Source organism: Cucurbita pepo, chromosome 20, assembly GCF_057944985.1.
Source record: "Cucurbita pepo subsp. pepo isolate OVF chromosome 20, ASM5794498v1, whole genome shotgun sequence".
Lineage (NCBI taxonomy): Eukaryota > Viridiplantae > Streptophyta > Magnoliopsida > Cucurbitales > Cucurbitaceae > Cucurbita > Cucurbita pepo.
Window position 1 is genome coordinate 63639 of NC_141817.1, and position 25944 is coordinate 89582.

At 38.3% G+C, this 25944-nt stretch overlaps 5 protein-coding genes across 14 annotated transcripts; 2 read left to right on the plus strand and 3 right to left on the minus strand.

Moving 5' to 3' along the window:
* Positions 1–188: 188 nt before the first annotated feature.
* LOC111783275 (uncharacterized) lies at positions 189–10465 on the plus strand. Of its 3 annotated transcripts, XM_023664191.2 has the most exons (9): positions 201–409; positions 924–966; positions 1133–2344; positions 2947–4321; positions 5263–5542; positions 5768–5875; positions 5954–6232; positions 7243–7386; positions 9860–10465. In XM_023664191.2, exons 3-9 carry the CDS (start codon positions 1150–1152, stop codon positions 10046–10048), a joined length of 3570 nt encoding a protein of 1189 aa, XP_023519959.2. In that variant the 5' UTR covers positions 201–409; positions 924–966; positions 1133–1149; the 3' UTR covers positions 10049–10465. The 3 variants fall into 3 exon arrangements, with proteins under 3 accessions (XP_023519961.2, XP_023519962.2, XP_023519959.2); XM_023664193.2 differs by lacking the exons at positions 7243–7386; positions 9860–10465 and adding an exon at positions 6746–7209 and having other exon boundaries at positions 189–409; XM_023664194.2 differs by lacking the exons at positions 7243–7386; positions 9860–10465 and adding an exon at positions 6738–7209 and having other exon boundaries at positions 191–409.
* A 604-nt stretch (positions 10466–11069) lies between these two features.
* On the minus strand, positions 11070–12328 carry LOC111783519 (transcription factor MYB52). The gene is made up of 3 exons (XM_023664448.2): positions 12031–12328; positions 11534–11926; positions 11070–11418 (listed from the first exon to the last, which is right to left on the minus strand). The coding sequence occupies exons 1-3, from the start codon at positions 12143–12145 to the stop codon at positions 11219–11221; spliced, it is 708 nt and encodes a 235-aa protein (XP_023520216.2). The 5' UTR covers positions 12146–12328; the 3' UTR covers positions 11070–11218.
* Positions 12329–14030: 1702 nt separating this feature from the next.
* LOC111782994 (two-component response regulator-like APRR1) lies at positions 14031–18853 on the minus strand. Of its 2 annotated transcripts, XM_023663857.2 has the most exons (8): positions 18479–18851; positions 18130–18401; positions 17840–18028; positions 17325–17486; positions 17074–17207; positions 16650–16817; positions 16003–16093; positions 14031–15780 (listed from the first exon to the last, which is right to left on the minus strand). In XM_023663857.2, the coding sequence occupies exons 3-8, from the start codon at positions 18009–18011 to the stop codon at positions 14846–14848; spliced, it is 1662 nt and encodes a 553-aa protein (XP_023519625.2). In that variant the 5' UTR covers positions 18012–18028; positions 18130–18401; positions 18479–18851; the 3' UTR covers positions 14031–14845. The 2 variants fall into 2 exon arrangements, with proteins under 2 accessions (XP_023519625.2, XP_023519626.2); XM_023663858.2 differs by having other exon boundaries at positions 17840–18051; positions 18130–18853.
* A 1021-nt stretch (positions 18854–19874) lies between these two features.
* On the minus strand, positions 19875–22588 carry LOC111783213 (ribulose-phosphate 3-epimerase, chloroplastic). The gene is made up of 10 exons (XM_023664114.2): positions 22268–22588; positions 21680–21794; positions 21439–21579; positions 21240–21353; positions 20931–21009; positions 20628–20737; positions 20507–20563; positions 20353–20422; positions 20159–20274; positions 19875–20070 (listed from the first exon to the last, which is right to left on the minus strand). The coding sequence occupies exons 1-9, from the start codon at positions 22381–22383 to the stop codon at positions 20225–20227; spliced, it is 852 nt and encodes a 283-aa protein (XP_023519882.2). The 5' UTR covers positions 22384–22588; the 3' UTR covers positions 19875–20070; positions 20159–20224.
* A 583-nt stretch (positions 22589–23171) lies between these two features.
* Positions 23172–25728, plus strand: LOC111782862 (galactoside 2-alpha-L-fucosyltransferase). 7 transcript variants are annotated; one of them, XM_023663689.2, is made up of 4 exons: positions 23173–23402; positions 23488–23598; positions 23687–23754; positions 24130–25728. In XM_023663689.2, the coding sequence occupies exons 2-4, from the start codon at positions 23549–23551 to the stop codon at positions 25587–25589; spliced, it is 1578 nt and encodes a 525-aa protein (XP_023519457.2). In that variant the 5' UTR covers positions 23173–23402; positions 23488–23548; the 3' UTR covers positions 25590–25728. The 7 variants fall into 7 exon arrangements, with proteins under 7 accessions (XP_023519455.2, XP_023519457.2, XP_023519456.2 ...); XM_023663688.2 differs by having other exon boundaries at positions 23488–23754; XM_087120802.1 differs by having other exon boundaries at positions 23388–23598.
* The last annotated feature ends 216 nt before the right edge of the window (positions 25729–25944 follow it).

The following is a 25944-nucleotide window of genomic DNA, read 5'->3' on the forward strand; positions in this document are numbered from 1 at the left end:
ATCAACAACGGTGGTATTATAATTATAGTCTAGATTTAGAAAAATCAGAAAATAGTTATAGAGGCGAGCGATGAATATCAGAAATGAAATACGTAATCGATAGGAAGACATCAGAGACGTTGCGCATAACGATGAAAGCATAAAAAATTGAAAATATTTGATGCAAGAAAAGTTTAAAATAATGAAAAAGACCAATGAATGCCTCGAAAAGTATCTAACTGGCCTTAGGTCCACCAGTTGAATTCGAGACGGCAGGCTGGGCTCCCAGAGAGAAAAGGGAACTGAGAGAGAGAGAGAGAGAGAGAGAGAGAGAGAGAGAGACCAGAAAGCGTAGCAGGCAGCAGCGACACAGCGGAAACCGCCCATCGTCCTCTGTCACCACCACTAGCACTTTACCAGCAACCACCAGGTGCTGCTTTCTTTCTCCTCCATTTCTTATTTTCCCTTTACGGACTTGTCCTTCCTTTTCCTCTTTATATTTGTTTAAATCCACATAGCTTCTATTGGGCACGAACAACAAAATCGTCAGATCCCGCTTGTTTTAGGGTTTATGTGAATATTTCATTTTGGCTCGTGATGTCGTTAAACTGCCGTCTGAATGAATTCATCTCCACTATATGTCGCGTCCGTTTGGATTCAGGCGATACTGGACAGGCTAACACTACGGGTTCTGTTGTCGTTTTTACTACCAAGTGCCCCATTTTCGATCACAATTTAAGAATCGGTGATTAATCGGCGATAGAAAGGGTTTCTGGCCGGAACCGGAGTGGGACACCCTGCGTGGGCTTATTTATGCAGCTTTGATTTTTTTTACGTTTGCCGCAAGAAAACGACATTTTTTCCATTTATTGAATGCTCTTTTTATGTGCGGGGAGAAGTATCTTCCAATTTTCTAAATTTTGGATTTCCCCGTTGTTCCACAGTTCGAGGAGACAGAATGGCGCGCTGAGTTGAGCTTAGTACAAGGTCAGTTTCCTTTAATTATTGAAAGGAATCTAGCAAAATGCCGTTATATTACCCACATTTCTTCTTGATTCTCTCATAACCTTTACAAGCAATGGAGTTTCATCTCGGTAATGTTACGATATAATTTGTTAAAATGAATTCCACGCCCACTTTCATGATTTTGCAGATTCTTAGTAGCTGAAAATGGTTGATACAAATTCAATCGATGTAATTCTGGACTTCTTAAAACGGAATCAGTTCACGAGAGCCGAGGCAGCATTGCGAAGTGAGCTCTGTAACCACCCAGATTTGAATGGGCTTCTCAAGAAACTCACGCTTGAAGAGAAGAGTAGCGGGGACACGTTGGAGGTAGAAAATGGGGACAAACCAATGGTGGAGAACCGACTGGCAGGTTCACAAATTAACTTTGATGTCTCCAAGGAACTTATTGTCAAGGAAATAGAGTGTGGAGGTGGTAGAAATGGTTCTGAAAGCAAATGGAAAAATGATTGTGTGTATGGAGAGAGGAATAAATCAAATGAAGCAGTTGGAACAAGTGATAGGAGCTTCACCTTTTCTCAAGGTTCAGACGATACCGTGCTTGATTTATATTCATGGAAAGTTAAATCTAGTAATGGTCTGTCTGGAGTTTCCCAGAATGATGGGGTTAAGGATGCAAACAACTTTCCTGAACTTCAGGTATCTGACAAATCCGGATATCATCCTGGAGAAGTTTCTGAATCAAGAAAAGCCAACTTCAAAACAGGTGGAAGTGTTATTTCATCTGGTGAAAAGAGAGACTTTTGGCATGGAAATTCTAGCACAGCAAATGTGGAAACCAAATATGACATTTCCCAAAGATATGAACCAAAGGAACTAGATCAGCAAGTTAAGGCTGCCTCTGCATACGTTAATGAAAACACTGCAGATATTTCATGGTATAAAGGTAAAGATTCTTCATCATCAGATTTGTTGATTGATTGTTCTGTGAAGACTGTTTTTCCATTCTCCAAGGGAGATGTGTCAAACAGTTATGATAGCACGATTTGTTCTGACAAACTAGATGCAAAGAGAAAAGCAGAGGTGAATGATATAAGGGCAACAATTAAAGAGCAGGTAGATGAGGTGGGAAGAACTTTATATTTTGGCAGATCTCAGGATAATGCTGAGCAAAAAACTCTAAGCAGTTTAAGTTTAGCTCTCGTGGCTGAAAGTCAGAAGGAGGAATTGCCTCGATTGCCACCTGTTAAACTTAAGTCTGAAGACAAGCCTTTGATTCTTAGTTGGAAGGACAACTTTGAACGTGATGGACAAATTGCAAAATTTACTAGCATTGACAGCTCCCTTCTTATAGGGTCCTATCTAGATGTTCCTGTTGGGCAAGAAATTTCGTCTTCTGGTATGCTCTTACACTATAGAGGCAATTCCTTTTACTCTATAGCAATTTGATACTTTCCGAACAAGTTTTTGTTTATTGTCATCCTTTCCTTATAATTTTGATGCTCTTCTTTCCTCGTGCTATCTCGATTTAAAATTGGGATAGAGTAGAATTGGGTCAGCTGGATTGACACTTAATAAAAAAAAAAACCTTTTCTAATGTAAAAGTAGTTCCATCCTAATTATTATTAGGCTTTCTTGGTGGTCACTTAATTTTTCTTGACAACAACAATTTTAATGGTTCAAAAGTGCAGCTGAGCAGGTTTTCTAGATGTAACCAAGACAACATCATTATGGCAAGGTCACCTGATCTTTTGTTTGATCAATTCATGCTTAGTACTTCAGTATTTCATTTCAACCACATGCTAATTGCTAACATAAGTCTTTTGTGTTTCATATCTGATTCAGAGTTTTCTAATTGCTAACAAGCGATTTTCTTTCAAAGTTTCAGTTTCATATCTGATTCAGAGTTTTCTAATTGCTAACATAAGTCTTTTTTGTGTACTCATCGTGTAAATTCCATTTTAAGTATTCAAAGGATATAATGTTGAGATTAAATTGAAGGTGGAAAGAGGAATGCTGGTGGCAGTTGGTTGTCTGTTAGCCAGGGAATTGCAGAGGATACATCTGATTTAGTTTCTGGTTTTGCCACTGTTGGTGATGGCTTAAGTGAGTCTCTAGACTATCCTAATGAGTATTGGGACTCTGATGAATATGATGATGATGATGATGTTGGATACATGCGGCAGCCTATTGAGGATGAGACATGGTTTTTGGCTCATGAGATTGATTATCCAAGTGACAATGAAAAGGGAACAGGGCATGGAAGTGTTCCAGATACGCAGGATAGAGCTCAAACCAAAGGTGAGGATGATGATCAATCTTTCGCTGAGGAGGACTCTTACTTTTCCGGTGAACAATATTTTCAATCAAAACATATTCAGCCAGTTTCAACTGCAGAGGATCCTATGGGGTTGACTGTGACTGAAATGTATGGGAGGACCAATGAGAATGATTTAATGGCTCAATATGATGGGCAGCTGATGGATGAAGAGGAACTGAACTTGATGCGTGCTGAACCTGTGTGGCAAGGTTTTGTCACCCAGACTAATGAGCTGATAATGTTAGGGGATGGGAAAGTTGTAAACGAGTCTAGAAAACCAAGATATGATGATATTGGTGCGGATGATGATCAACATGGTTCAGTTAGATCAATTGGTGTGGGGATCAATAGCGATGTGGCTGATATTGGCAGTGAAGTACGTGAAAGCTTGATGGGAGGCAGCAGCGAGGGGGGAGATTTAGAATACTTCCATGACCACGCGGTTGGAATTGGTGGCTCCCAACTTCCGTATAATGATTCAGACAAAAAATATTTGGATAGATCTAACAGGGATAAGAAGAGCTCTAGTAAACATCAGTCAAATAAACAAACATCTAGGAATGATACAAGCACGTACGCACAGATACAGAACCCAGGTGATGGGGGATTTTCATTTCCCCCACCGTTGAGCGAGAGACAATTGGTACAGGCATGTTTGAGCAAATCTTTGTGGTCTAACAACCCTAGCAGAGTGATTAATGATGAAAATGATACTTCTTTGAATGCTTTGATGCAATCTAACAACAATATACTGGCTTCTTGGGGGCCAAAAAATTCTGATTCTTCACCTGATAATAGTCTTAGGGATGAAAACAATGCTGATGCTGTAAGGTCCGGTAGTTCAAGTCCTTCCATGCTTTCCAATTATCATTACACGGAAAGAGGGCACACCAAGATAGAAAATGATGATAAAATTAGTAGCGTAAGGGAAGAAGATCCTGTGGCATCACTTGAGGATGAAGAGGCAGCTGCCGTGCAAGAGCAAGTAAGGCAGATAAGGAGTCAAGAGGAGGAATTTGAGTCTTTCAACCTCAAAATTGTTCATCGTAAAAACAGGTATGCATTGGATGGCACCCATCAATTTTTAATTGATCAATCCTTGTTTCTTATCTGAGATTCTGCTATTGAGTGATCTGAGGACTGTGATTAAACCTGTACACATAATATTTAAGTAGTACTTTTGTCATTGTTCTTTTTTGTCTCCCGTAATAAAAAATATATTCTCTACTATCTTCTCATAAGAAATCTCCATGCTTCTTTTACAAGTCTCTGCGCCTTCAGATGCTGTATCATCTCTTACCCTCTAGGAGTCCATGATGTCTTACTTGCTCCAATTATATGAATTATGTCATTTCTGTTTCATGACTGATTCGTACTGTTTTTTTTTTCCAATTTGCTGATGGGGATATAGATTTAAATGAGAAAAAAGAATTGGTTCTTTTTCTGTCATTTGGATTGCTGGAATGTCCGAAGGTGTGTGGATTTTCACATGGGGGGAAGAGATTAGATTCTTAATTGACCAAATGGCAACTGTTTTTTCTTTCTTTCTGAACTTCCATCCCTTCATGCTTCGTTTTATGTGAACTGTCTCATTCTTTGGCTTGTTGACAACATTTTCCATATAATATTCCTTCTTTTTATAATTTTTCATATAGTATCTCATTAAAATTTTCAAAATTAGACAATGTTCCTATGGGATTTTGATGAATAATTCTTTTGAGATTGCATACGAATATTTGGGCCTCTGTCTCTTTATTCGAGTGGTGGAAGACTTCATTATTTGTTTGTTTTTATATTTATCTTTATTTTTATTGTTATTTTGTTATTCTTATTATAAAACGGGAGTTATTCTTTTGTCTTTTTATTGTAGCAAGACATTTACTTTGTTTAAGCTCTTTGGGAGAAAAAAGAATCTTCTGGAGCATTTTTTGAGTCTGTTGTGAATACTTACTAATAAGTACGCCCAAAGTTTTAATCGTTGTGTTATTTTTACTTAGAACTGGCTTTGAGGAGGACAAGAATTTCCATGTGGTATTAAATTCTGTAATAGCTGGACGCTATCATGTCACTGAATATCTTGGGTCAGCTGCATTCAGCAAGGCTATACAAGCACATGACCTGCACACAGGCATGGATGTATGCATAAAGATTATAAAGAACAACAAAGATTTTTTTGATCAAAGTCTTGATGAAATAAAGCTTCTAAAATATGTTAATAAGCACGACCCGGCAGACAAATACCACATTCTACGACTATATGATTACTTCTACTATCGGGTAAGTGCTGACTGGTCATACATGCTTATTTCAGTGATGGATTATTTTTTCCTTGTCCAGTCATGTATAGTCTTTTGTAGTAATTGTTTTTAAACAGACATTAATAATTCCCTCAGATTTTCAAGGGTATATGAAATACGTAATATGGAAAATTAGCATTTATTGTCATTCTTTTTCCTTAAATTTGTCTCATTTTTGGTTGAATTGTACCCCCTTCCCCTCCAGGAGCATCTGTTAATTGTGTGTGAACTTCTGAAGGCAAACCTATATGAGTTTCACAAATTTAATAGAGAATCAGGAGGAGAAGTATACTTCACTATGCCGAGATTGCAGGTGTGTGAGGGTGAATAATTTTTGTTAAACTTTTTGACAGTCGCATTGTGCTAAACCAATTAAAATGATTCGTTGCAGTCCATTACAATTCAATGCTTGGAGGCACTTCAGTTTTTACATGGTCTTGATCTTATACATTGCGACTTGAAGCCTGAAAATATACTGGTGAAAAGTTATAGTAGATGTGAGGTGAAAGTTATCGATCTCGGAAGTAGTTGTTTTGAGACAGATCATCTTTGCTCCTACGTTCAATCCCGATCCTACCGTGCCCCAGAGGTTATCTTGGGACTTCCGTATGATAAGAAGATAGACATATGGTCTCTTGGCTGTATCTTGGCAGAACTTTGTACTGGCAATGTAAGTTTTACTCAACCACGTATATCAACTATGTTTGTTATATTTATCGTTTGAGGTTTGTGTTAAAGTAGTTTCTAGGTTTCAGAATTGAATAATCAAATCCTTACGTGACAATTTTTAAAATAAAAAGATAATAATACAGAATGTAATAGTAATAATTATATTATTATAAACAAATAATTACAATAAGAAAACCCTTCCGTTCCCCCTTCCTCCTTCCCTCCCTTCCCCAACGCGGGCGCCCATCTTCTTCTCTCCTCTTCCTTTTCTTCTCCACCCGTCTGCCTCACGCCACTAACCTTACCTTGCCGTTCCCGATATGTTTCCTTCTTCATTTTTTTTCTTTTAGACAGGCTCTGTTTTATTGTTAGGAGTGGGTTATTTTTCACATTGACGAAGAAGATGGTGAGCTGAGTTTTTTTTTCAGCTTGAAGAAGGGGGGGGGGGGGGGGGTTCAGATTGAAGAAGACGTTGCTGTTATTACTAATTTTTTCCTTCTCTTAAGATGGATAGGTAGTGTCACAACCCGAAATTCGAGACTTGGAATCAAGGACGAGAGCAACAGACTATGCAAGGAAAACACGTAGAAAAAAGAGGAAGAAGATTTTACGGAAAAATTTTAGCAATTAAGAAAAAAAGTTCCAAACAAAGACAAATGTTTATGTGATACATGAAGTTCATAAGAGAAGTTAATGGGGTACCAAACGTATGATATGACAATGCATGACTGTGCAGACTCCTAGACGCCCCGGGTCACCCCTCTGTGGCATCATGGCTCCCGAGCACCCACCTGCCTCGATCAGTGGCATCGTTCACCTGAAAAAAAAAAAAAAAAAAAGAATCGTTTCTTTAGAGTTCTTGTACAAAACGCATTTGTAGTTCCTTTTCTAAGTGACTAAAGTTTTTTGGGGGGTTAAATTTCATACTCATCCAGTAGCATTTTTATTTTTATTTTTATTTTTATTGTTAATATGCTGCTGAAAATAGTTCATATGATATTTCGCTTGCAGGTTCTCTTTCAAAATGATTCACCCGCTACATTACTTGCACGAGTGATTGGAATTATAAGTCCTATTGATCAAAGTATGCTTGCCAAGGGACGAGATACATACAAGTATTTTACCAAGAATCATATGCTGTATGAACGAAATCAGGTAAGAATATGCTATATCGTAAAATATTTCAATATCTGGAACTGTGATATGAAAGCCTCCATATTCTTCAAAGCCATTCATTTAGTTCTCAAATATCCTGCCTGATATGTTATAATATGAGATGTTTGTTTCAGTTTGTTACAACGCACATGCGATTTCATGTTTTCCTTTTTTCTTTTTTTCTTTTTTATTATTATTTTTTATCTCAATTGCTTATTTTTCTCACACAATTTACAGAATGAGCTCTTATGGCGAGGTGAAGTATTTGATGCAAGTATTTAGAAATTCATCTCTCTCACATTAGTTAATTCCAGTTGGTGAAGATATCTTTTTAGGATCTCATTTGTTAACTTTTTTTTTTTTTTTTTTTTTTTTTTTTTTTAACTGCGAGTGGTTAAGCCATGATAAATAATAACAGAAAAAAGTTGTAAGAATGCACGCTTCTGGAGGGGGACATAATTGTTCCGTTTGGAGGGTTAGGAAAAAATCTACCTATCTTCCTGCTTACTCCTTACTCTAAAAAGGATGAAATTTTGAAAAAAGAAAGCGAAAAGAAAGTCTCAAAAAACTAAAAACATCCAGTGATAAAAAGAGAATATCATTTCACGTGGTCAATACTCGTCATACCAGATAACCTCGACAAGATTAGAAAATGCAAAGATCTTTTTTATTATTATGTTTATTTATTTATTTTAATATTATTATTCTTAAGCAGGCTTTTATTAAGGAAACAAAATGAAAGAATACCCGAGAAAGAAATTTAAAAAAAAAAAGAAGAAAGAGTACATGAGGATACAAAAAAAAAAAAAAAAAGGAGCCTAATTAACCCAAGAAAAGGTATGGGGATGAAATAAAAGTCAAAAAAATATTTTTCAGTGAACTCGAAAGAAAAACATGAAATCTAATAAGGAACCACCCTACAGATCTTTCAACTCCAAAGGTTTTATTATTTTTTTCCTCCAAAGCCCCTAGGCCCCCTACAAAATAGCAAAAAGGCATGCAGACCACAACCTGCTACCCTTACTCCAGAAGGGGGAATGGGAAAGAAACTCCTCCATGTAACTACAACTCCTTGGCCAGACCAGACCATATTATAGGAAAAAGCCTCGAAGAAACACCTCAAGGTCAACACCTTCCCAGAAGAGGTCTCTTATCAAATTTTCACTATCATTAATGAATATCATAGTCGCATAGACCTTGGAAACCAGAAAAAAAGAAAAAAGAATGGGACGGTTGGAAAAAATAGCCTGAGAGAAAGGGATCAGTCTTCCACCTAGGGAAATATTTCTTCCATCTGGAAGTGCTCTAAGAAAAGTGAGCACGAGAGAGACGAGCAATGCTTGTGAAAGTGCTCCAACAAGAATGAGCACAAGAGAGGTGATCAACGCTGTATAAGTGCTCTAAGAGAAGAGCGCATGAGAGAAACGAGCAACACTGTGGAAATGCTCTGAGAGGAGGGAGCACGAGAGACAAAAAACGATTTATGGAAGTGCTCAAAGTGGATAGTATGCATAAGTCATGTGCTCTCTTTCAACTGACAGAAGTGTTAACAAAAAGATTTCACAACTTACTGCTTCATGAGGTAGTATTCAAGTAAGTATTCAAGTTGAGAATGAATGACAGATCACTCAACTTGAAAGGAATGTCTAAGGATTAGTCTTAACGTAGTAGATATTTATTTAACTACCTAGTGTGTGGGGGATTTATTTAGATTTCCAGTTATCCAAGAATTTATTTAGATTTACTTTTGCTTAAATCTAGGGATTTATTTAGATATGTGACTTATATCTCTCTAAAAATTAAATTAATAAGAAAAACAGTAATTTAAGAAGGGAATGGTCCATCTAAAACTCATCAAAGCCACTTTTGAAACCTGAATCTTTTAAATATTTTTCAATTTTGGGTGAACCTACTTGTTCCTGTTGCATGTGATTTTGGTGCTCTGTTTTTCTTCTCACTTACCTGTCCGAATTTCTGAAGTGTTTTGTATTGGCTCCATACCCCCATCTGTCTGAATAAATATCTGATCACGAACATAAATTTCAAGGTTCTTGGATTTTATGTAGCCCTCCATGTTTTTGGAGGCCCTTTAATATTCTTTATACACGAACAGATAAGAGTATCTATTTGGTTAGCTTTGGCAACAATTGTTTGCTAGTTGAGTTATGTTTGGAATTCTTTATAGTACATTGAAAAGATTTGATGCCACATTTGGTTTTAAATTTCACTTGATTATCTTGTCAAGCAATGAATGTTTGCCCGGTGCTTCTGTTGGGCCATTCAATATCTTTTTAATCACTTGTCCATGAACGTTTCAACCCTACCGAACTCTATTCTATAATTCCTAGCTCTCTCATTCTTCCTCCTTCCTTTCTTTGTATTTTTTTAATTGACACCTGTAATGGGGGTTTTTGTTCATGTTTATCATGTCATGTTACATAAACTCTCTCTCTCTCTCTCTTTCTTTTTCCAGGAAAGCAATAGACTGGAATATCTAATACCGAAAAAGACATCACTACGGCACCGATTGCCAATGGGGGATCAAGGGTTTATTGACTTTGTTGCACATCTGCTTGAGATAAATCCCAAGAAACGCCCTTCTGCATCTGAGGCTCTGAAACACCCATGGCTATCTTATCCATATGAACCGATTTCTTCATGAACCATCTGAAGTTTCTTTTGGTTCTATTAACATATTACATCTGTCCTCGTGATTGTAGTTCATTGGCTTTTGAAGCAGGATGGAGGCGCATGTGATTCATGGTTAACATGGCTTGGCCTTTCTTACTGATTTTTGAAGGAATTTTTGCACTTCAAAATTTCTTCCCAATCGAAAGAAAGGTTTGTTCTGTTTTTCATGTCGTGACGAACTTTTTATCCCCTCACCTAGTTGTGCCCTATTTAACCACAATGAAAATGTAGTTTTTGCTGACGATATGTATTCTTGGGGTTTCTCTATTTTTATTTATTTGGAAAGGGGGGTAATCTTGTTGTACATGTGTTATAATTATTTAGCGAAACACTTGCGTATCCAAATTTGAAGCAAGGTCAGTGATGGTACGGCAGTATTTATAGTTCAGCTTTTAGACCCCGTGTCCTCGGGCTTCCTTTTTCATTGTATGTCGTGAATGCCCGTTGGGTTGTTTTATTAGAACTAGGGCTTTCCTGCAATCTCTAGAGAGTGGTAACTAAAGGAATGGATATTCCACGTGCATATTCATGCCGCTGATATTTTGAAATGTCGCCACAAATATACATCTCCATTCTTTCTCCCCATCATTAACATTCTCTCTCCCTCTCTCACTCTCTCTTGTGCAGATATTGAATATGACAGTTGTTAATGACGCAAATTAAGTAAGATGTAACCAAATCTAATTCCGTAAAGAAAATTACTTATGATATGAATGTATGTATACTTTTTATTTTCGGCATGGAAGGATTCTTTTGAGGGAGAAAAGGGAGGAAAAGTTTTAACAAGCAACTAGGCCCAGCTTTATACCTATTCAAACAAGTCCCTAAACTCTTGCCAATATATATGTTTCAATATATAGAAACCACTATCTATTATTGTTTATAGAGTTTTTCACTTCAGCTCCATATGTATATAAAAATAATGATAAGTTTAAATTTGAAGCGAATGAAATGGACATGAAGGGCAAATAATAAGAGTGGAGGTGTTGTAGTGAATCTAATGTAAGTGTCAAAGTGTGTGTACAATATATAATATATTTATGCATACACGTATATGTGATCTCATGATCGATCACCCAAATGAGTTAGAGGATATGTAAGACGTGGGATAGGAAGGAGGAAGGAGATTGGTTTAGCAGTATTAATTATGTGAGGATGAGATGGAGTTGGAGGTTTGGGCAGAAAAGAAATCAATGAACGGAAATAGCGGGCGGGCGGCGGTGGCGGTGGCTTCTTGGTTCACCTCTTCATAATCCTCTTTTCTTGAGTTGTCTATCACTTCACTTGCGTTAATGGACTCAGCGTTTAGGTGGAGAAAGTCGTAAAACTCCACGCTTCTATCTGCTCAGACAAACACATATATAATAATTATAGGTAGGAGGAGGAGGAGGAGGAGGAGGAGGAGGAGGAGGAGGATTTTAATTTTACTCGATGAAATAGTAGCATTAGTCTTTACCTGTTGGTTTGGGGATGAATGAAGAAATGGGGTTTGGATATAGAGAGTGGTTGAGAAAGAGGGAAGCGTTGTTGTTTGGTGGACATGACGTTTGCAGAAAGGAAGAAAAGAGAAGGTGATTTTGAGATGATGGGGTTAGGGTTTTGGTTTTGGTTTTGGTTTTGGCTTTGGCTTTGGCTTTGGAGCTGTCCCTGGACTTGCGAGCCATGATGACATGCCAGTGGTTCTTGACGGCGTTGTCAGTGCGGCCAGGAAACAGCCTTGCAATAATGGCCCATCTGTTCCCATGAACCCTGTGGGACGCCATTAGCCTCTCCTCTTCCTCTTCTGTGAACGGGCTTCTGTTGATTCGGGGATCCAACTGATTGAACCATCTCAGCCGGCAGCTCTTCCCTGAAGGAACTTCCACGTTAATTCATTCATTCATTCATTCATTCATTCATTCATTCATTCCTGCCCTACCTAGGCACAATCAATTCATATACCTATCTACGTACCGGATCTTCCTTGAAGCTTTTGAGCTATGGCGTTCCAGTTATGAGGCCCGTATCGCTCCACCAGCTCCCGAAGCTTGTCGTCTTCGGCAGGTCTCCAGTGGCCTCTGCTGCACATCCTAAACCAAACCCACCTCGCCTCTGATTAGATGAGATCAGATATTGAAAACCCTAACCACACTCTAACGAATAACAATATATAAGTAATCCAACTGTGACAACACCTTGCTTCCTACACTCATTTTCGTTCTCCTTTCAACGTCTTTATTTCCCAAGTTTCTAACCTACAACCTCTTCCTTCTTTCATCTTCTCTCCCCTCCTAATCACCCTCCCAATCACCCTCCTAATCACCCTCCTAATTACCCCAGCTAATTCCCTCAAATAACATATATATATTCTTAATCACTGCTTAACTTTGGGGTTAATTATAGGAGAGGCAACTCAAAATCAAATAATTGAGAACATAATATATAACTAGACAAACCCAAGAAGACCCAACGCAAATTCATCAATTTTACATAATTAATATTCAATCAAATTAGTTGTTTCATTTCGGGGGTTTTCCCATACATTTTGCCATTCAAAATGGTGGTTGGTTTTCTCAATTTTGATCAACTTGGTTAGATGGGTTGTTTTGATCATTTGGTTTTTCAAAAAGTTAGTTTCAACCACAATTTTTTTTTTTTAATTTTTTTTAAAATGAAATTGACTTAACCAAATAGATGGTGTTAGCTTAATTGGTACACGTTGTTTTTCAAACTATTGACCCTATACTAATTTTTACATTGAGTAGACATCTTACCCGTCATTCATCACGTTAACAATATATGAAGGTAAAATCCAACTTTCAGATCAAAGATATATGACATAACCAATGCTCAGGTTGGCTCTAGTATATTGCCACAACGAAAATAGAATATTTTCTCGAACCTTACCGTTTTAGATTGTGTTTGGACGATGGTTTAATGTGCTCTCTAACACAACAAAAGAAGAAGAAGAAGAAATTTAAATATTTCAACACAAAAAGTGAAAGCAAAGCAAAAACAAACAAACATTAAACTTATAGTTAGGACAGATGGATATTGTCTAACTATATCTATATGTATACATTTTTTAAATTGTAGACAAATTTTTAGAAGTCACGTTTTATAAACCAATATAATATTGTGTGTATATATAATATTAGGTAAGACTTTGGGTATAATATATAATATTAGGGAGATACATAAAGAGGGCGGAGGTAAAGATTTGAGGGCTATAAGCATATTGAAGGTTACTTAGTCGTTTGGTTCACATTTTGAGAGTTGGGGTAGCATTCTGTGAGGTAGGAGAAAGAGAATATTGCGTGTGAGAAGGAAGAGGAAATGAAAGAGAAGTGGAAACCAAAAGCTGCTGCAGTTAACAAACAACAGTCTCCATCGTCAATTAATTGGTTTGGCAGCCGAAGATTAATAATAAGAAGAAGAATAATGCTCACACCAGTCCCCATCATCTGGATCAAACGAAACAACAACCTACTCATAACAAATATCATCTCTAAATCCCACTGAGATGGAAGCTTCCACTCCCTCTTCCTCCTCCTCCTCCTCCTCCTGCGCCATTGCTCCAACCAACCAGACCTATCCGTTTGATAAGACAGTTCAAAAAGAATGGGCAACCATACTTCACCAAACTTGGATGTTCAAAACATTTGTCTCATTCTCCCTTCGGTTCTTCTTTTAACATTATTTTATAACGCGCAGAGCAAGATTAGAAGACGCCATGTACGCCTTAAACGGCATGAATATGTTTGTGTTCCACAAAGACAGATTATCAGTAAGGAGGTGGATGGAATATAGATGACTTTTGTTTCATTTTTTCAGTAGTTTTTCCAATATCTATGTGCGATTATTAGTATTAATATTGCCAGCTACCAACTTAGTGGGAAGCTTATCTTATGCACCGGTATATTGGATCTGTAAATAGATATGATTTTCCTGCCATGTTCAACTAAACAAGGTAGTACCTGAAGAACATGTCTCCCCATAAAAACTGATCCACTGCAACCTTATTGAATCATAAATGCAGGTTCACATTTCCTCCAGTAAAACAATAGCATCCCAAACAAATGTGGGACTTTAAGAAGTTGCTGGCTGTGCTCTGGAACTACAGAATCAAGTTCCCACAGCCTTTACAAATAATTTTATGAACACAACTTTCATCAGCTTATCAGACAATTCACATGAAAAATAGTTCATACAGTTTGGATAAAATTGGTCCATCTTTCACGAACCACATAAGTTGGGATTGGGGGTAAGGCAAGATCTAGGCTTCATTTGGACGAATTTCCAACAAGCTATTCTTCTCTGCAAATGTCCAGTGTAGGTCAAATTCTCTATTGATTGATTCGACCCATTTCAGTTTTACCAGGGAGATGATATTGAGGCACGTGTACTTTGGGCATCAAGACCCCCCCTGCTTAGGAACTGCATGAGCAGCAAGACCGGGTAAAATTACTCTCAAGAGATGCGGTTTCCAGCCACCAGTTACCGTAGGGCTACTACTAGGACCTGGTGCAAGCAAATGATCATGTAGTAACAGCAGAATTGGATCTCCTGCCAACAATGAGAGTGCATGCAGTAAACATGCACACTTGCTTGCTTTCCCTGGATTAAAATGGTTACGCATTCTTCATAAATATTCCATCGGAAACCATACAGGAACGAGTAATATTCATAAAACTTTAAGAGCATAAATTTCAGGTCTTCCAGGGATATTAAGGCCACTCAACCATTCCACCAAATGAATTTCCTTGGTCACTTGGCCAGCATACCTTTTCTAATATCCTAAACCATCATCCTCATGAGAGGAATCCCTTGATAGTTGCTCCTCCTCGTCTTCATCCTCGACATCATCAGCAGATGCAGGTTGTCCATTAAGATCTACATTGACACCATTTACCTTTCTCACAAACTGACCCCGCACACGGGGCCTCCTTTCTGCAAGTCGCTTCCTATTAACATACCTAATCTTCTTATCAAAACACCGCTCTTTCCTTTTCTGCCTAAATTTAATCAGTGCTGCCTCTCTTCTATCAAATTTGTTCGATTTCGCTTCATTGGAAGATGAATTTCCAAAAGATGGCCATGAATGAGTATTATTAGTAGCGGGCATTTGACCAGGTTGTAAACATATATTCATGGGGTAATAAGGATAAGATGCCACCCCACTTACATTGGGAGGGCAATGATGAAAATGACCGTACTGTGACATCATTGCCGCATGATTATGCATATCGTGCAAGTTCTTTTGGTACAGTTGCGCCGACATCATACCTTCTGGCGTATAGAAGGGATAAGCAGTTTGTGTTTGCACAGGTAGGCCTGAAATATCAAGTTGAGATCCATTTGGCGGTTGCACATGCACTTGAGAGCAATTTTCTTCATTGAAGCTTCTTTCCTTGTGAACTCCTGAGCCAGCAGGTGGCGTACAAGATCTCTCCACAGAAAAAGAATCAGGAAAACTAGTACTACTTGGGATTTCGTCTCCTTGTGAATGGGTTTCCAAGGCCTCCACACTTTCTGGTATGGGGGGAAGACGAACTACAGGCTGACCAGTTTTTTCTTGATGATTTTCATCCAGCCAAAGTCGTTTGCCATTGTCCTCAACGTCTACTGCCTTATTCTTCACACTTCTTGATTTGACATACGTAAAGAATGCGGATGATTCCCCAATCTTTAGTTCACTCTTTCTGGGGCATGAAGATGGTTGCCCTGCAAGACATTACAGAAAAGATTACATTACAAACTAAAAAAAAAAGGTGGAAGAAAAAAGTTAACTGAGCAGCTAATTATAACAAAAGATAAAGCCATGTTGGCATTTATCGCATGTTTCTAGCAGAAGTGACACTATTTGCTACACTCCAATGGAAAAATTTTGGACTATTTTCAACATTATGCTAATGAAAGAGCAGGTTAATTTGATCACTAGCTTACCTATTCGGCGCTCGCTAATTCCAGGTACATCTGGCTGATGTTCCACTGTATGAACAGCAGGAGGTTCTACCAGTGCGGCAGCAATACCAGACTGAAAAGGATGAGTACACGCCATTGAAATGAAGTTCCCAGTTGAGGGTAAAATATAGAAGGCGTCCATAAAATAATAAATAAATAAATAAGGATTTAACCGTACCTTCATAATCCTCAGATAAACCGGTCAAGCATTAAAGAAACTAGTTTGTACTCAACCTATTTACGTTACTTCTGGTAGGAATTAGTGGCAAAATTTAGGAAAACGAAAACTTCAAATAAGAAGGGAACTCGTCATTAAGTCCATATTTAACTCAACAATCAAGAATAACATGCAATCTAAAACTCGGAATAAATGAAAATTGGTTTTCAGAAGAAAATAAAAATAAATGAACATCGAAATAGTATTATTTTATCCAAAACTGTAGGCAACATGCAATATTTATTTAGGCTTTAACAGCATCTCTTCGGCCCTCAAGAAAAGAAACTCAAACATTCAAACTGTGTAAGGACAGAAAGCAACCTAATAAGATAGTACTTCATACCGCACCATCATTTCAATGCGTCAAAAAGACACTAACCAAAAAAACTTCAAAAAATCATAATATACCAACCTCATCTTCCTGGAGTGTTGCAACTCCCATCTCTGGATTTGTGCTCCTACGTGACTTGTCATCAGTGTCATCCGAGAACAAAGTAGTACTATTTGTGTTGGCATCACTTGGGTCTGATGCCACCAAATCAAATTCATAGTTCAAAATGTTTTTTTCTGCCAGTCCAAGCTGCCATCATAAAACAGATAGACGGCAGGGTGAGATGAAATTGAGTATTTTTGTACAAGAAAAGGAAGGGTCTGCAAACACCAGGCGTTGACCAGCTAGATACTAGGGAAGTAATAAATTACAATGATATACATCATCTGCAAAGGTTCAGAGGACCAATTCCCTAGACACTTCGATTGCATGTCTATTTGCAACTGATGCACAACCAAATTCTATTTGAGAAAATGACTACAAATGTTCGAAAATAGAGGCAAACCATGCGTCTTCTTCTCCACATATGCGTCCACAAGTTTAATAGCTCATTTGTCCGTAAAGGCTTTACAAGATAGTCGGCTGCTCCAAGCCTCAAGCACTTAACGACAATAGGGACTTCATCTTGTGTTGACATCACTTACAAAGAAAGCCAAAAAAAAAAAAAAAAAAAAAAAAAAACAGAGAAGAATCAGATCATTCTATTAATTTAGAAATATTAACAGTGTGATGAATCGGCAGTTAACCAGAACTTACTGATAACAGGAATGCGCCGGAGCTCTTTATCCCGGGTGATATACTTCAACATTTTCATACCTTTGGCCATCGGCAGGTCAACTTCTGAGAGTATAATATCAATTTCAGGTCCCTCCGCATTCAAAGCATCGATGACCTGTCTAGCTGAGCTCACGGAAATGACTGCCAACAAAAAGAACACCTTATATCAGTGAAGTAGTTGACCATTCCTGTAAATTACTAGTATTGCAAATTATGTAGAAAGCTAGAGACCAGTGAACCAATTAAACAATTGCTACCTGTAGAATAGGACAGTAGTAACAGAAGATCTTAGAATTTAGACTTAAACCCAATCACATAGTATCACGAGCAACTTCTAGATACTGTAATAAACCTAATCGAAGTCTTAAGCCGCAAAAATCATTCAGGAATTTCAGTAGATGAAATGACTACCTATCACGCATTACTTTTAGCATCCGGACGATTCTATTAAGGAAGGGGGGGAAGGAGAAAAATAATAATAATAAAACATGTACCCTGGTAGGAACATTTCAAAAGAAGCTTGAAAACCTCTTCTGAACTTTTTGAATCATTATCGCACAGCAAAATCCTCACTTTGCTCCTGTCTATAAACGCATCTCCTCCATTTTTTACCCCGCTACCACAGGCACCACAATCTTCGTTCAAATTGAGCTCCTTGCAATCCATAACCGATGAAGCAGGACCTATACAAAACGCAATTCCCTTCCTAAATAAAAGCAATCAACTATAGCCCAAAAAAGAAAGAAAAGAGAAAAGGAAACACACAAAAAGGTTAAATACATACTAGAGAAGTTCCATCCGCAGTTTCTTCAACCTTCCCACAGAATCCAAATTAGGGTTAGGGTTTCGATCACCGACTTCATTCACGAATCAGAAGATCACCCATCTCATTAAACACCCACCACACCAGAATCAAACCAAAAAGAAACCATCTGTTAAAAGCTCATGAGACTGTGCAACCGGTTATCAATCGCTTTAAGTTGTACAAATTACACTCCTCCGCAAAGGGTAAAGTAAATGCTTCCGGGAGGTCGGAGAGGCGAAGATCAAACGTGACTACCAGAAATGAATAAAAAAAAAATTAAAAAAAAAAAGAAAGAAAGAAAAAGAAAAAAAAAGAAAACCCGCTTCACCGGAGAAAGCGCATGTTAGCAGACGTCTGGATGGGTATTCTTCCGGGGGTTTACGGCGAGCCGCTAGCGAAGGCAAAAGAAGATAAAAATCTACGAAGGTTTTGCTCTGTCTCTGTGTTTTTCTAATTTTTTTCTAAATTTTTTCTTCTTTTCGGAAAAACAAATATCTTAGCTCGATCAGCTTCTGAGGCTAAAATGCACCGCGTTGATCGAAAATGGTGGGGGATGGAGGGATGAGATTGATGAAAGCCGAAGCTCACGATAGCGAAGGCAAAAGCAGAAGAGGGGAAAGATTAAAAAAAAGTGCAAAAGGGGATATTGAAATGGTGAGGTTTGGATAGTTATGTAGAGATGGCGAAGAAGCCACGTCACCTGCAGATCTTCTCCAATGAACCAAATGAAATGTGACCCATTGCCCATTTCCATTTTCTCTCACCAAATTATTCCTTTCATAAATATTCTAAATTTTGCTGTTGCCAATCCACGTGGCATGCCAGCAGTGTCCAGCCAGGTCAGCCCACGTGTCCCTCTCTTTTACTTTTTTTTGTCTTCCTTTTCTCAAAAGTATAAAACTTTTCGAGATTGGGTATGGTAATTCACGCTGCATACAGTTTAATTTATGATATTAAGTTTTATTAAATTTCGGTTTGATTTTTTTAAATATCAGTAAAAATTGGATAACAGAAAAAAACATAATAATAAGTATCCACCAACTTGGTTGCTGGGATCGACTACGAAAGCAAATAAACTGTTCCGCAAACCCAGTGATAATGCTACACCTGTTCCTCTTCTTCATACGCTTCATCCAGACCACCACAACTTGCACACATCTGGATCACAGCATTGCTCAGAGATACCAATGCTTGCGGATGTCTCCTTCGCCATGTTCTTTCAACCTACCTATGAATCCATTTTCCCACTGTGAAGTATCCCAATTCAGCACAAGCTGACAATGCAGCCCACCAACGCCAGCCCTTTTCATTTCATTAAGTAGGGACAAAGCTAGCTTACAATGGCCATTTGGGCAAACCCTGCAGCCACTGTAGTCCATGTCGGGACATTCCTCGCCCAGAACTTTTCCAGCCCCATCAAAATCAACCCGTCTAACACAGCCTGCGAGCAAGGAATTCCCAACCCACGACGTTTGTGTCAAGCATTTCATCAAACATGTAACGCGCACGCTCGATATCAGAATCCCCTCCACCATGTGCGTATAAATTGATCAATTTCGTTCAAACATACCTGTTGGACCAAGTTAATCGGAGGTACTTTCAGACCTGTTCTAATTCATAAAATGGTTGTATGGTCTTTGCAATTCTTCTAAAATGCTCATAAACCGTTTGAAGTCGTGAATTTAGAGACAAAATAAGTTTTTTAAAAAAATAAAGGATTAAAATATCCTAAGAAGAAGATTTTATTGGACAATAGATATTTCTCCCAAGTTTATGTTATTGAATTTGTACTCGGATGTTATAGTACATAACAAATCTTCAAGTGGCAATCTACAGGCTTCTTCTGTGGAGATGGCAATCATGTCTGAGATAAGAGCTTGAAGAACACAACCTTCTGATATATGCAGCTGCAAATTCTCTCTGCATTTAGAAGAAGAAACAAGTGGTAAGACCAGGTTGCATCGTAGCAGCAGAATACTATCTATCAAAATCATAAAGAACAACTTACATGGCAATGAATAACACAACAATACTATTATCAGCTGAAGCAATTCAGATCTTGTACAAGTCACTTTCATACTGGAACTGCCTGGGGCCTTTTGCTTGTCTTGATTCCTTTTATGGCTGTTCAAGAATGGAGTTGAGGGCATAATTTAATTAAAATGTGAGAGGGAGGGGTGGAAGAAAGTGTATGGATCATACCCTCAGCATAATCTTTAGCTCCAAAAACAGCAGAACCTGCAACTAAGGCATTGGCTCCAGCCTCAATGACCTGCAATCAGGGTGGCAATCCAGAACTTGCTTTAGAAACTCATGTAATAAAAGTTGCTGTTTTGGGAAATGTTACTGTATGCACCTTGTACGCATTGCCAGGACCGACTCCACCGTCCACTTCGATCCATGGGTTCACTCCCTGCAACAAAGCAAATGAAATGTTTGCAAGTGATGGAAAAAGCTAGCGAAGAGGGAAATTGTACCTTTTCAGCACATAATCTTCTTAATTCTGAGATTTTCTTCACTTGGCTCTCAATAAAGCTTTGCCCACCAAAACCAGGATTTACCGACATAATTAAGACTAAATCAACCACTGTAAACAGGGAAAGGGAATTGTTAACCTCCAAGATAGATATGGTCATTTTTCTTCCCTAAATTCATGTCAAAATTCTTAAAAATAACACCACAGAACAGATAACATCATTCCAAACATTCTAACTCTTTCTAATAATGGTCGCAGTGGAACGTGTGAGCAATTACATATGGGGGGAGAGAGAGGGAGTCACCGTCAAGGACATATTCTATTGTGGTGAGTGAAGTAGCAGGATTTAGGACCACTCCAGCTTTAGCTCCAAGACTTTTTATCTGAATCATATTTAAAGGAATGGCCATTATGAATAAATAAAGATATATGCAATTTTGATTCCCAACTCAGCAAGCAATCCTTTGTAGAATGAAGCAAAAGGAAATCAAGAAAACAGCCATACACCACTAAACTACATATTCTATTGTTGTAAACTACATGTTGGATTTTGCATTTCCTTTTCATTTGTATATATATCTTGTTGTACACGTTATGGAGGAGGAAATCTTACTTGATTAAGGGTACGGTGCAGATGGATTGTGGAAGATTGCTCACAATGAACGCTGACAATATCGGCACCAGCCTTTATAAAGTCTGGCACACGCTGCTCGGGCTCCACAATCATCTACAGTGCTTTGACTTTATGTTAACAGAAGCACTTAAGAATCACTGCTAACACCAAGGGGAATCAAAATGAGAAAGAAGCATACCAAATGCACATCTAAAGGAAGATCTGTCACAGGGCGTAGAGCATCGACGACAAGAGGTCCAATTGTGATATTTGGAACAAAACGACCATCCATTACGTCAACATGAATCCAATCACAACCTGCCAGTTCCACTGCTTTCACCTACCAAAGATGAGAATGTCAATCAATTGTATAAATTACTCGGGGAAGTGCACAGCAAAACAAACTAAAATAACGGAAAGTTTAGAACACTGAAGAGAACCTGCTCTCCCAATTTTGCAAAGTTAGCAGAGAGGATGGAGGGAGAGACGATTATATCAGATTTTGAGTATTTATCAACCCGAGCTGAAGCTTTTACCACATTTCTGAACCTCCTCCTACAAAATTCAATTGGATACCAAATAGTTGTTCATAAATATAATCCATTTCTCCATCCACACAGAAAGTACAGAAGAAAAATAGAGTACAAAGTGGGAGACAATCGGCAAATCTTTATCTAGCTGGGTTGGAAGTGGAACCAAAAATCGCAATGGGTGTCGTCCCAAAATCTACCCAATTTCAAAACCCACAAATCGAATCACATAGATAACAAAGAAAATACACAAATCCATAAAGCTCGTTTGTTCAATCTCAGAGTTTTAAAGAGACCGCTAAATTATCACCTCATACCATGATTATGAACCAGAAGACAAAGGGGAAGTCAAAGCTGCATCAATTGCCATGTACAAACTATAATTCATATACAGTCAAGGATTTGCAAGGGCTGTGAAACTGATTCCATAGCCCACAAGGAGGCTTAAAGTAATCGAACAGAAGAATAAGAAAGAGGGCACCCCATAAATCAAATTACCTCGAAAAGGGAAGAGAGGTAGGTTGAGAAGGAGCTGGTTTCTGAAAAGTGAGGCCTCCGATAAAGCCACTCACCTGGGGTTGCATAGTGGATTGACATAACGAAGCAACAGCCATTTTGGAGTATCGACCGAAGAACCCTTTCCGGGTTTCAAAGGTTAGGTAAAGATTCAAACAATGAAAATGGGCTGTTCCGCTCTCGTTCCCTCCAGCATGAAAAATGTAAGACTACCAAATCTAAACAACAAATGGGAAAGCAATGAATTAAAAAATGGATAAAAAGAAATGAGTGGATGAGGAGAGCGGTACGAATTCAGGGATTGCTTATCGCCAATGCTTGGCCTTCTATCTTGCTGACATGAGAGCGAGAGATTCAAATGTCTTCTTTTGACGATAAATTTTAGATTTTTGACTTCTTTCTTCATGAATTTTAATTTCAAAATACTCTTACCATCTTGTTACCTACTTTACCTTATTTATTTATTATAGTTTCTAAACTTCATTTTAATTTCTATATTTTTAGCCCTACAACATTTCTGCATCCATGGTTGATCTAAAAAAATTTGTATGCATAATTAAAAATCACACCTTTTAAAAGATTAGTTATGATAGATTAAATTTAATATAAACTTAATTCAACTTATTTAATATATGCTATCAACCAATTGGTTAAAAGTTCCAATCTACCTCTTTTATGACGAGTGGTTGATATAAATCATTAATTTATATCATATTGGTGTCCAAGATTGGTATTTATAAGTATGGAAAAAGAAATAGTACAAATTTTCAAAAACATTCCAACAGGAGATTGTTGTTACTGTTAGAAATAATTCTCTTCTCTCTGTCCAGTTTGGATAGTTATCTTTTTCTAAATTGAAGTAACTAGTAATGAGTAATTATTAGACAGTTCTGGCAATTTATGTGGAAGGTTAATCAAAACATTAGTTGCCCAAGTGGTTCGACTTTCCAATGGAAAAAGACCCACAAAGATTCTAGTTTTGAATCATGGATCACAAAGCTTCTCAACACCGACAGGCCGGAACAGACATAAAAGATAGATCCCGATTCACGAGTCGCTTTATTTCTTCGGTTTATTGGCTGCACCAAGACAACAGATATTCGGCGACCTCCATAAGGTCCTCTTGCAGCCATCTGTTTTCACCACCCTTTTGCTCCAAATGAAGTTTAAATCCACTAACCGTTCATTCAATTCATACCCAGATGAAAATCATGCAAGTATTAGGAGATTGATGAGGCACACTGAGGATGATCACAAGAACCTATGGGACAAGGATCCGCTCAGCGATTTGAAGAACAACCAGGAAATGAAATGTGGGTTCAGTTCGATTCGAGTAATGGGTATGTTTGCGGTTTTAATGATGTTCATTTCTGTGGTCTTTTCTGTCTCTGTGGTTCTTAGAGACCCACCATCCGATGCTGTAATTGAAGGTTCAGATGTGTGGATTCCTCAGTGGAACTCCGACCCAGGTACTTGATTTTTAACTTTTTGTAAATCTACATGCCTTTTGCCACTAACTTCTAGCTCTGTATCTCAGACATTGTTTTGCGCAATAGTATACTTTGTCATTGCCTTCTGAGTTTCAGTTTGAATTGCCTTCAGTTCATTGTGTGTGTGTGTGTGTGTGTCAAGTGCTAGAAGAGCTACACCGAGTGTTTAAGCTCCCAAAATGATTGCAATTTTGTGGCAATCGACTTAGATGTGGCATTCCAAAAACATTCTGACAACGGCTGGATTCGCAGTGCACCAAGTTTATTACAAATGCAGCCCTTTTACTTGCCCCTACTTTTATCTCATTTGCATACTACATTGTCAGCTATCTTCCTCTTATTGTCTTCTTTCAGTAGATTCTAAGGATGGAGATCTTCATAGGGATATAGAGGCAGTTGATAAACTGCTTAGTGGCCTTCTTTCTGCCAAACATGAGGAAGGTTCTTGTCTCAGTAGGTACAATTCAGCTTCATATCAACGCAAGCTGGCGTACCAACCCTCTTCTTTCCTGATCTCCAAATTGCGGAGTTATGAAGATCTTCATAAGCGTTGTGGAGTCTACACTGAGTCTTACAACAAAACTTTGGAGCAGCTTGGGTCTAATGGTAGTAGCAGCTCCTCAGACTGTAAATATGTTGTGTGGATTTCCTTCAGTGGATTAGGGAATAGAATACTAACCCTCGCTTCAGCATTTCTTTATGCTCTCCTCACAAATCGTGTTCTACTTGTGGACCCTGGAACTGACATGGCTGATCTCTTCTGTGAACCATTTCCTGAGGTTTCCTGGTTTCTGCCCCAAGATTTCCCGTTGAAACATAAATTCAGCGAATTCAACCACAACTCTCCTAATTGCTATGGGAAAATAATGAAGAACAATAGGAGCACAGATCCAAGTGGAATGATCTTGCCATCTCTTGTTTATCTTCATTTGGTCCATGATTATGATGATGATGACAAGCTTTTTTTCTGTGATCAACACCAATCTCTTCTGCACCAATCCCCTTGGCTTGTTATGAAAACAGACAACTATTTTGTCCCCTCTCTCTTTTTGATCCCATCATTCGAGAAAGAACTTCATGATCTTTTCCCAAATAAAGATACAGTTTTCCACTTCTTGGGTCGATATCTGATTCATCCTGTGAATTCAGTTTGGGGACTGATTACGAGATATTATCAGGCTTACTTGGCTAGAGCTAGTGAAAGAATAGGCATTCAGATTAGAGTGTTTGATACAGGAACTGGACCTTTTCAACACATCTTGGATCAGGTTTTGGACTGTACCCTGAAGGAGAATCTGTTGCCACAAACGGAAAGGCGAACAAATGTGGTCGGTCTGGCTAGTAATCGAAAGTCAAAGGCCGTGCTGATAACTTCCTTGAGCGCTGGCTACTTCGAGAAGTTGAGAGATATTTACTGGGAGAATCCGACGGTGACGGGAGAGAGAGTTAGTTTCTTCCAACCAAGTCATGAGGAACACCAGCAAACTGAGAAGAGTATACATAACCAGAAGGCATTGGCAGAGATGTATTTGTTAAGTACAACTAATGTAGTGGTCACTAGTTCATGGTCGACCTTTGGATATGTGGCTCAAGGTCTTGGCGGTCTGAAACCATGGATATTGTACAAACCCGAGAATCGTACTGCACCGAATCCACCCTGCCGACGAGCCATGTCCATGGAGCCCTGTTTCCATGCACCTCCTTTCTATGACTGCAAGGCTAAGAAAGGAGTGGACACTGGCAAACTTGTTCCTCATGTGAGGCATTGCGAGGACATGGCCTGGGGGCTTAAGTTGGTTGATCAACAGGATTGATTTTGCTGCTTTTGTTTTGAGAAACTGTTGTACTGAACAAGTTCCCATTCCATTATTAGAAAGATGAAATATGTTAGATTTCCCGATGCTAATGAACATAGTGTGATGTGGTGCATGAGGAGGGTATATTTTGATTCAAGTTTGTGCATTTAACCTAACATAGTTTCTATACGATTAGATTGTTGAAAAAGTTAAAAGGTACCACTAATATATATACTTGTGAGTGCTTTACAACTCTCAATAACCATCATCCACTTTAAGAATAAATGGATATGGATTGAAATTGGTGAGAAAATGGATTGTGCAAGTAATCACTATCATAGGTATACATACTATATACATACATTCAACTTAT

Excerpts from the sequence above, each read along its gene's own strand:
- LOC111782994 (XM_023663858.2), bottom strand. The coding sequence starts at position 18,011 with ATGGATTGCAAGGAGCTCAATTTGAACGAAGATTGTGGTGCCTGTGGT. Across the intron at positions 16,094-16,649 it reads CAACACTCCAGGAAGATGAG|TCTGGTATTGCTGCCGCACT; the intron begins GTTGGTATATTA and ends CATCCTTTTCAG. Across the intron at positions 15,781-16,002 it reads AATTAGCGAGCGCCGAATAG|GGCAACCATCTTCATGCCCC; the intron begins GTAAGCTAGTGA and ends AATGTCTTGCAG.
- LOC111783213 (XM_023664114.2), bottom strand. The coding sequence starts at position 22,383 with ATGGCTGTTGCTTCGTTATGTCAATCCACTATGCAACCCCAGGTGAGT. Across the intron at positions 21,795-22,267 it reads ACCTCTCTTCCCTTTTCGAG|GAGGAGGTTCAGAAATGTGG; the intron begins GTAATTTGATTT and ends TGAATTTTGTAG. Across the intron at positions 20,275-20,352 it reads AGCTAAAGATTATGCTGAGG|CCATAAAAGGAATCAAGACA; the intron begins GTATGATCCATA and ends ATTCTTGAACAG.
- LOC111783275 (XM_023664191.2), top strand. The coding sequence starts at position 1,150 with ATGGTTGATACAAATTCAATCGATGTAATTCTGGACTTCTTAAAACGG. Across the intron at positions 6,233-7,242 it reads CAGAACTTTGTACTGGCAAT|GTTCTCTTTCAAAATGATTC; the intron begins GTAAGTTTTACT and ends TTTCGCTTGCAG. Across the intron at positions 7,387-9,859 it reads TGCTGTATGAACGAAATCAG|GAAAGCAATAGACTGGAATA; the intron begins GTAAGAATATGC and ends TTCTTTTTCCAG.
- LOC111783519 (XM_023664448.2), bottom strand. The coding sequence starts at position 12,145 with ATGTGCAGCAGAGGCCACTGGAGACCTGCCGAAGACGACAAGCTTCGG. Across the intron at positions 11,927-12,030 it reads AAAGCTTCAAGGAAGATCCG|GGAAGAGCTGCCGGCTGAGA; the intron begins GTACGTAGATAG and ends AAGTTCCTTCAG. Across the intron at positions 11,419-11,533 it reads ATTCATCCCCAAACCAACAG|ATAGAAGCGTGGAGTTTTAC; the intron begins GTAAAGACTAAT and ends TTGTCTGAGCAG.
- LOC111782862 (XM_023663686.2), top strand. The coding sequence starts at position 23,445 with ATGAAGTTTAAATCCACTAACCGTTCATTCAATTCATACCCAGATGAA. Across the intron at positions 23,755-24,129 it reads TCAGTGGAACTCCGACCCAG|TAGATTCTAAGGATGGAGAT; the intron begins GTACTTGATTTT and ends GTCTTCTTTCAG.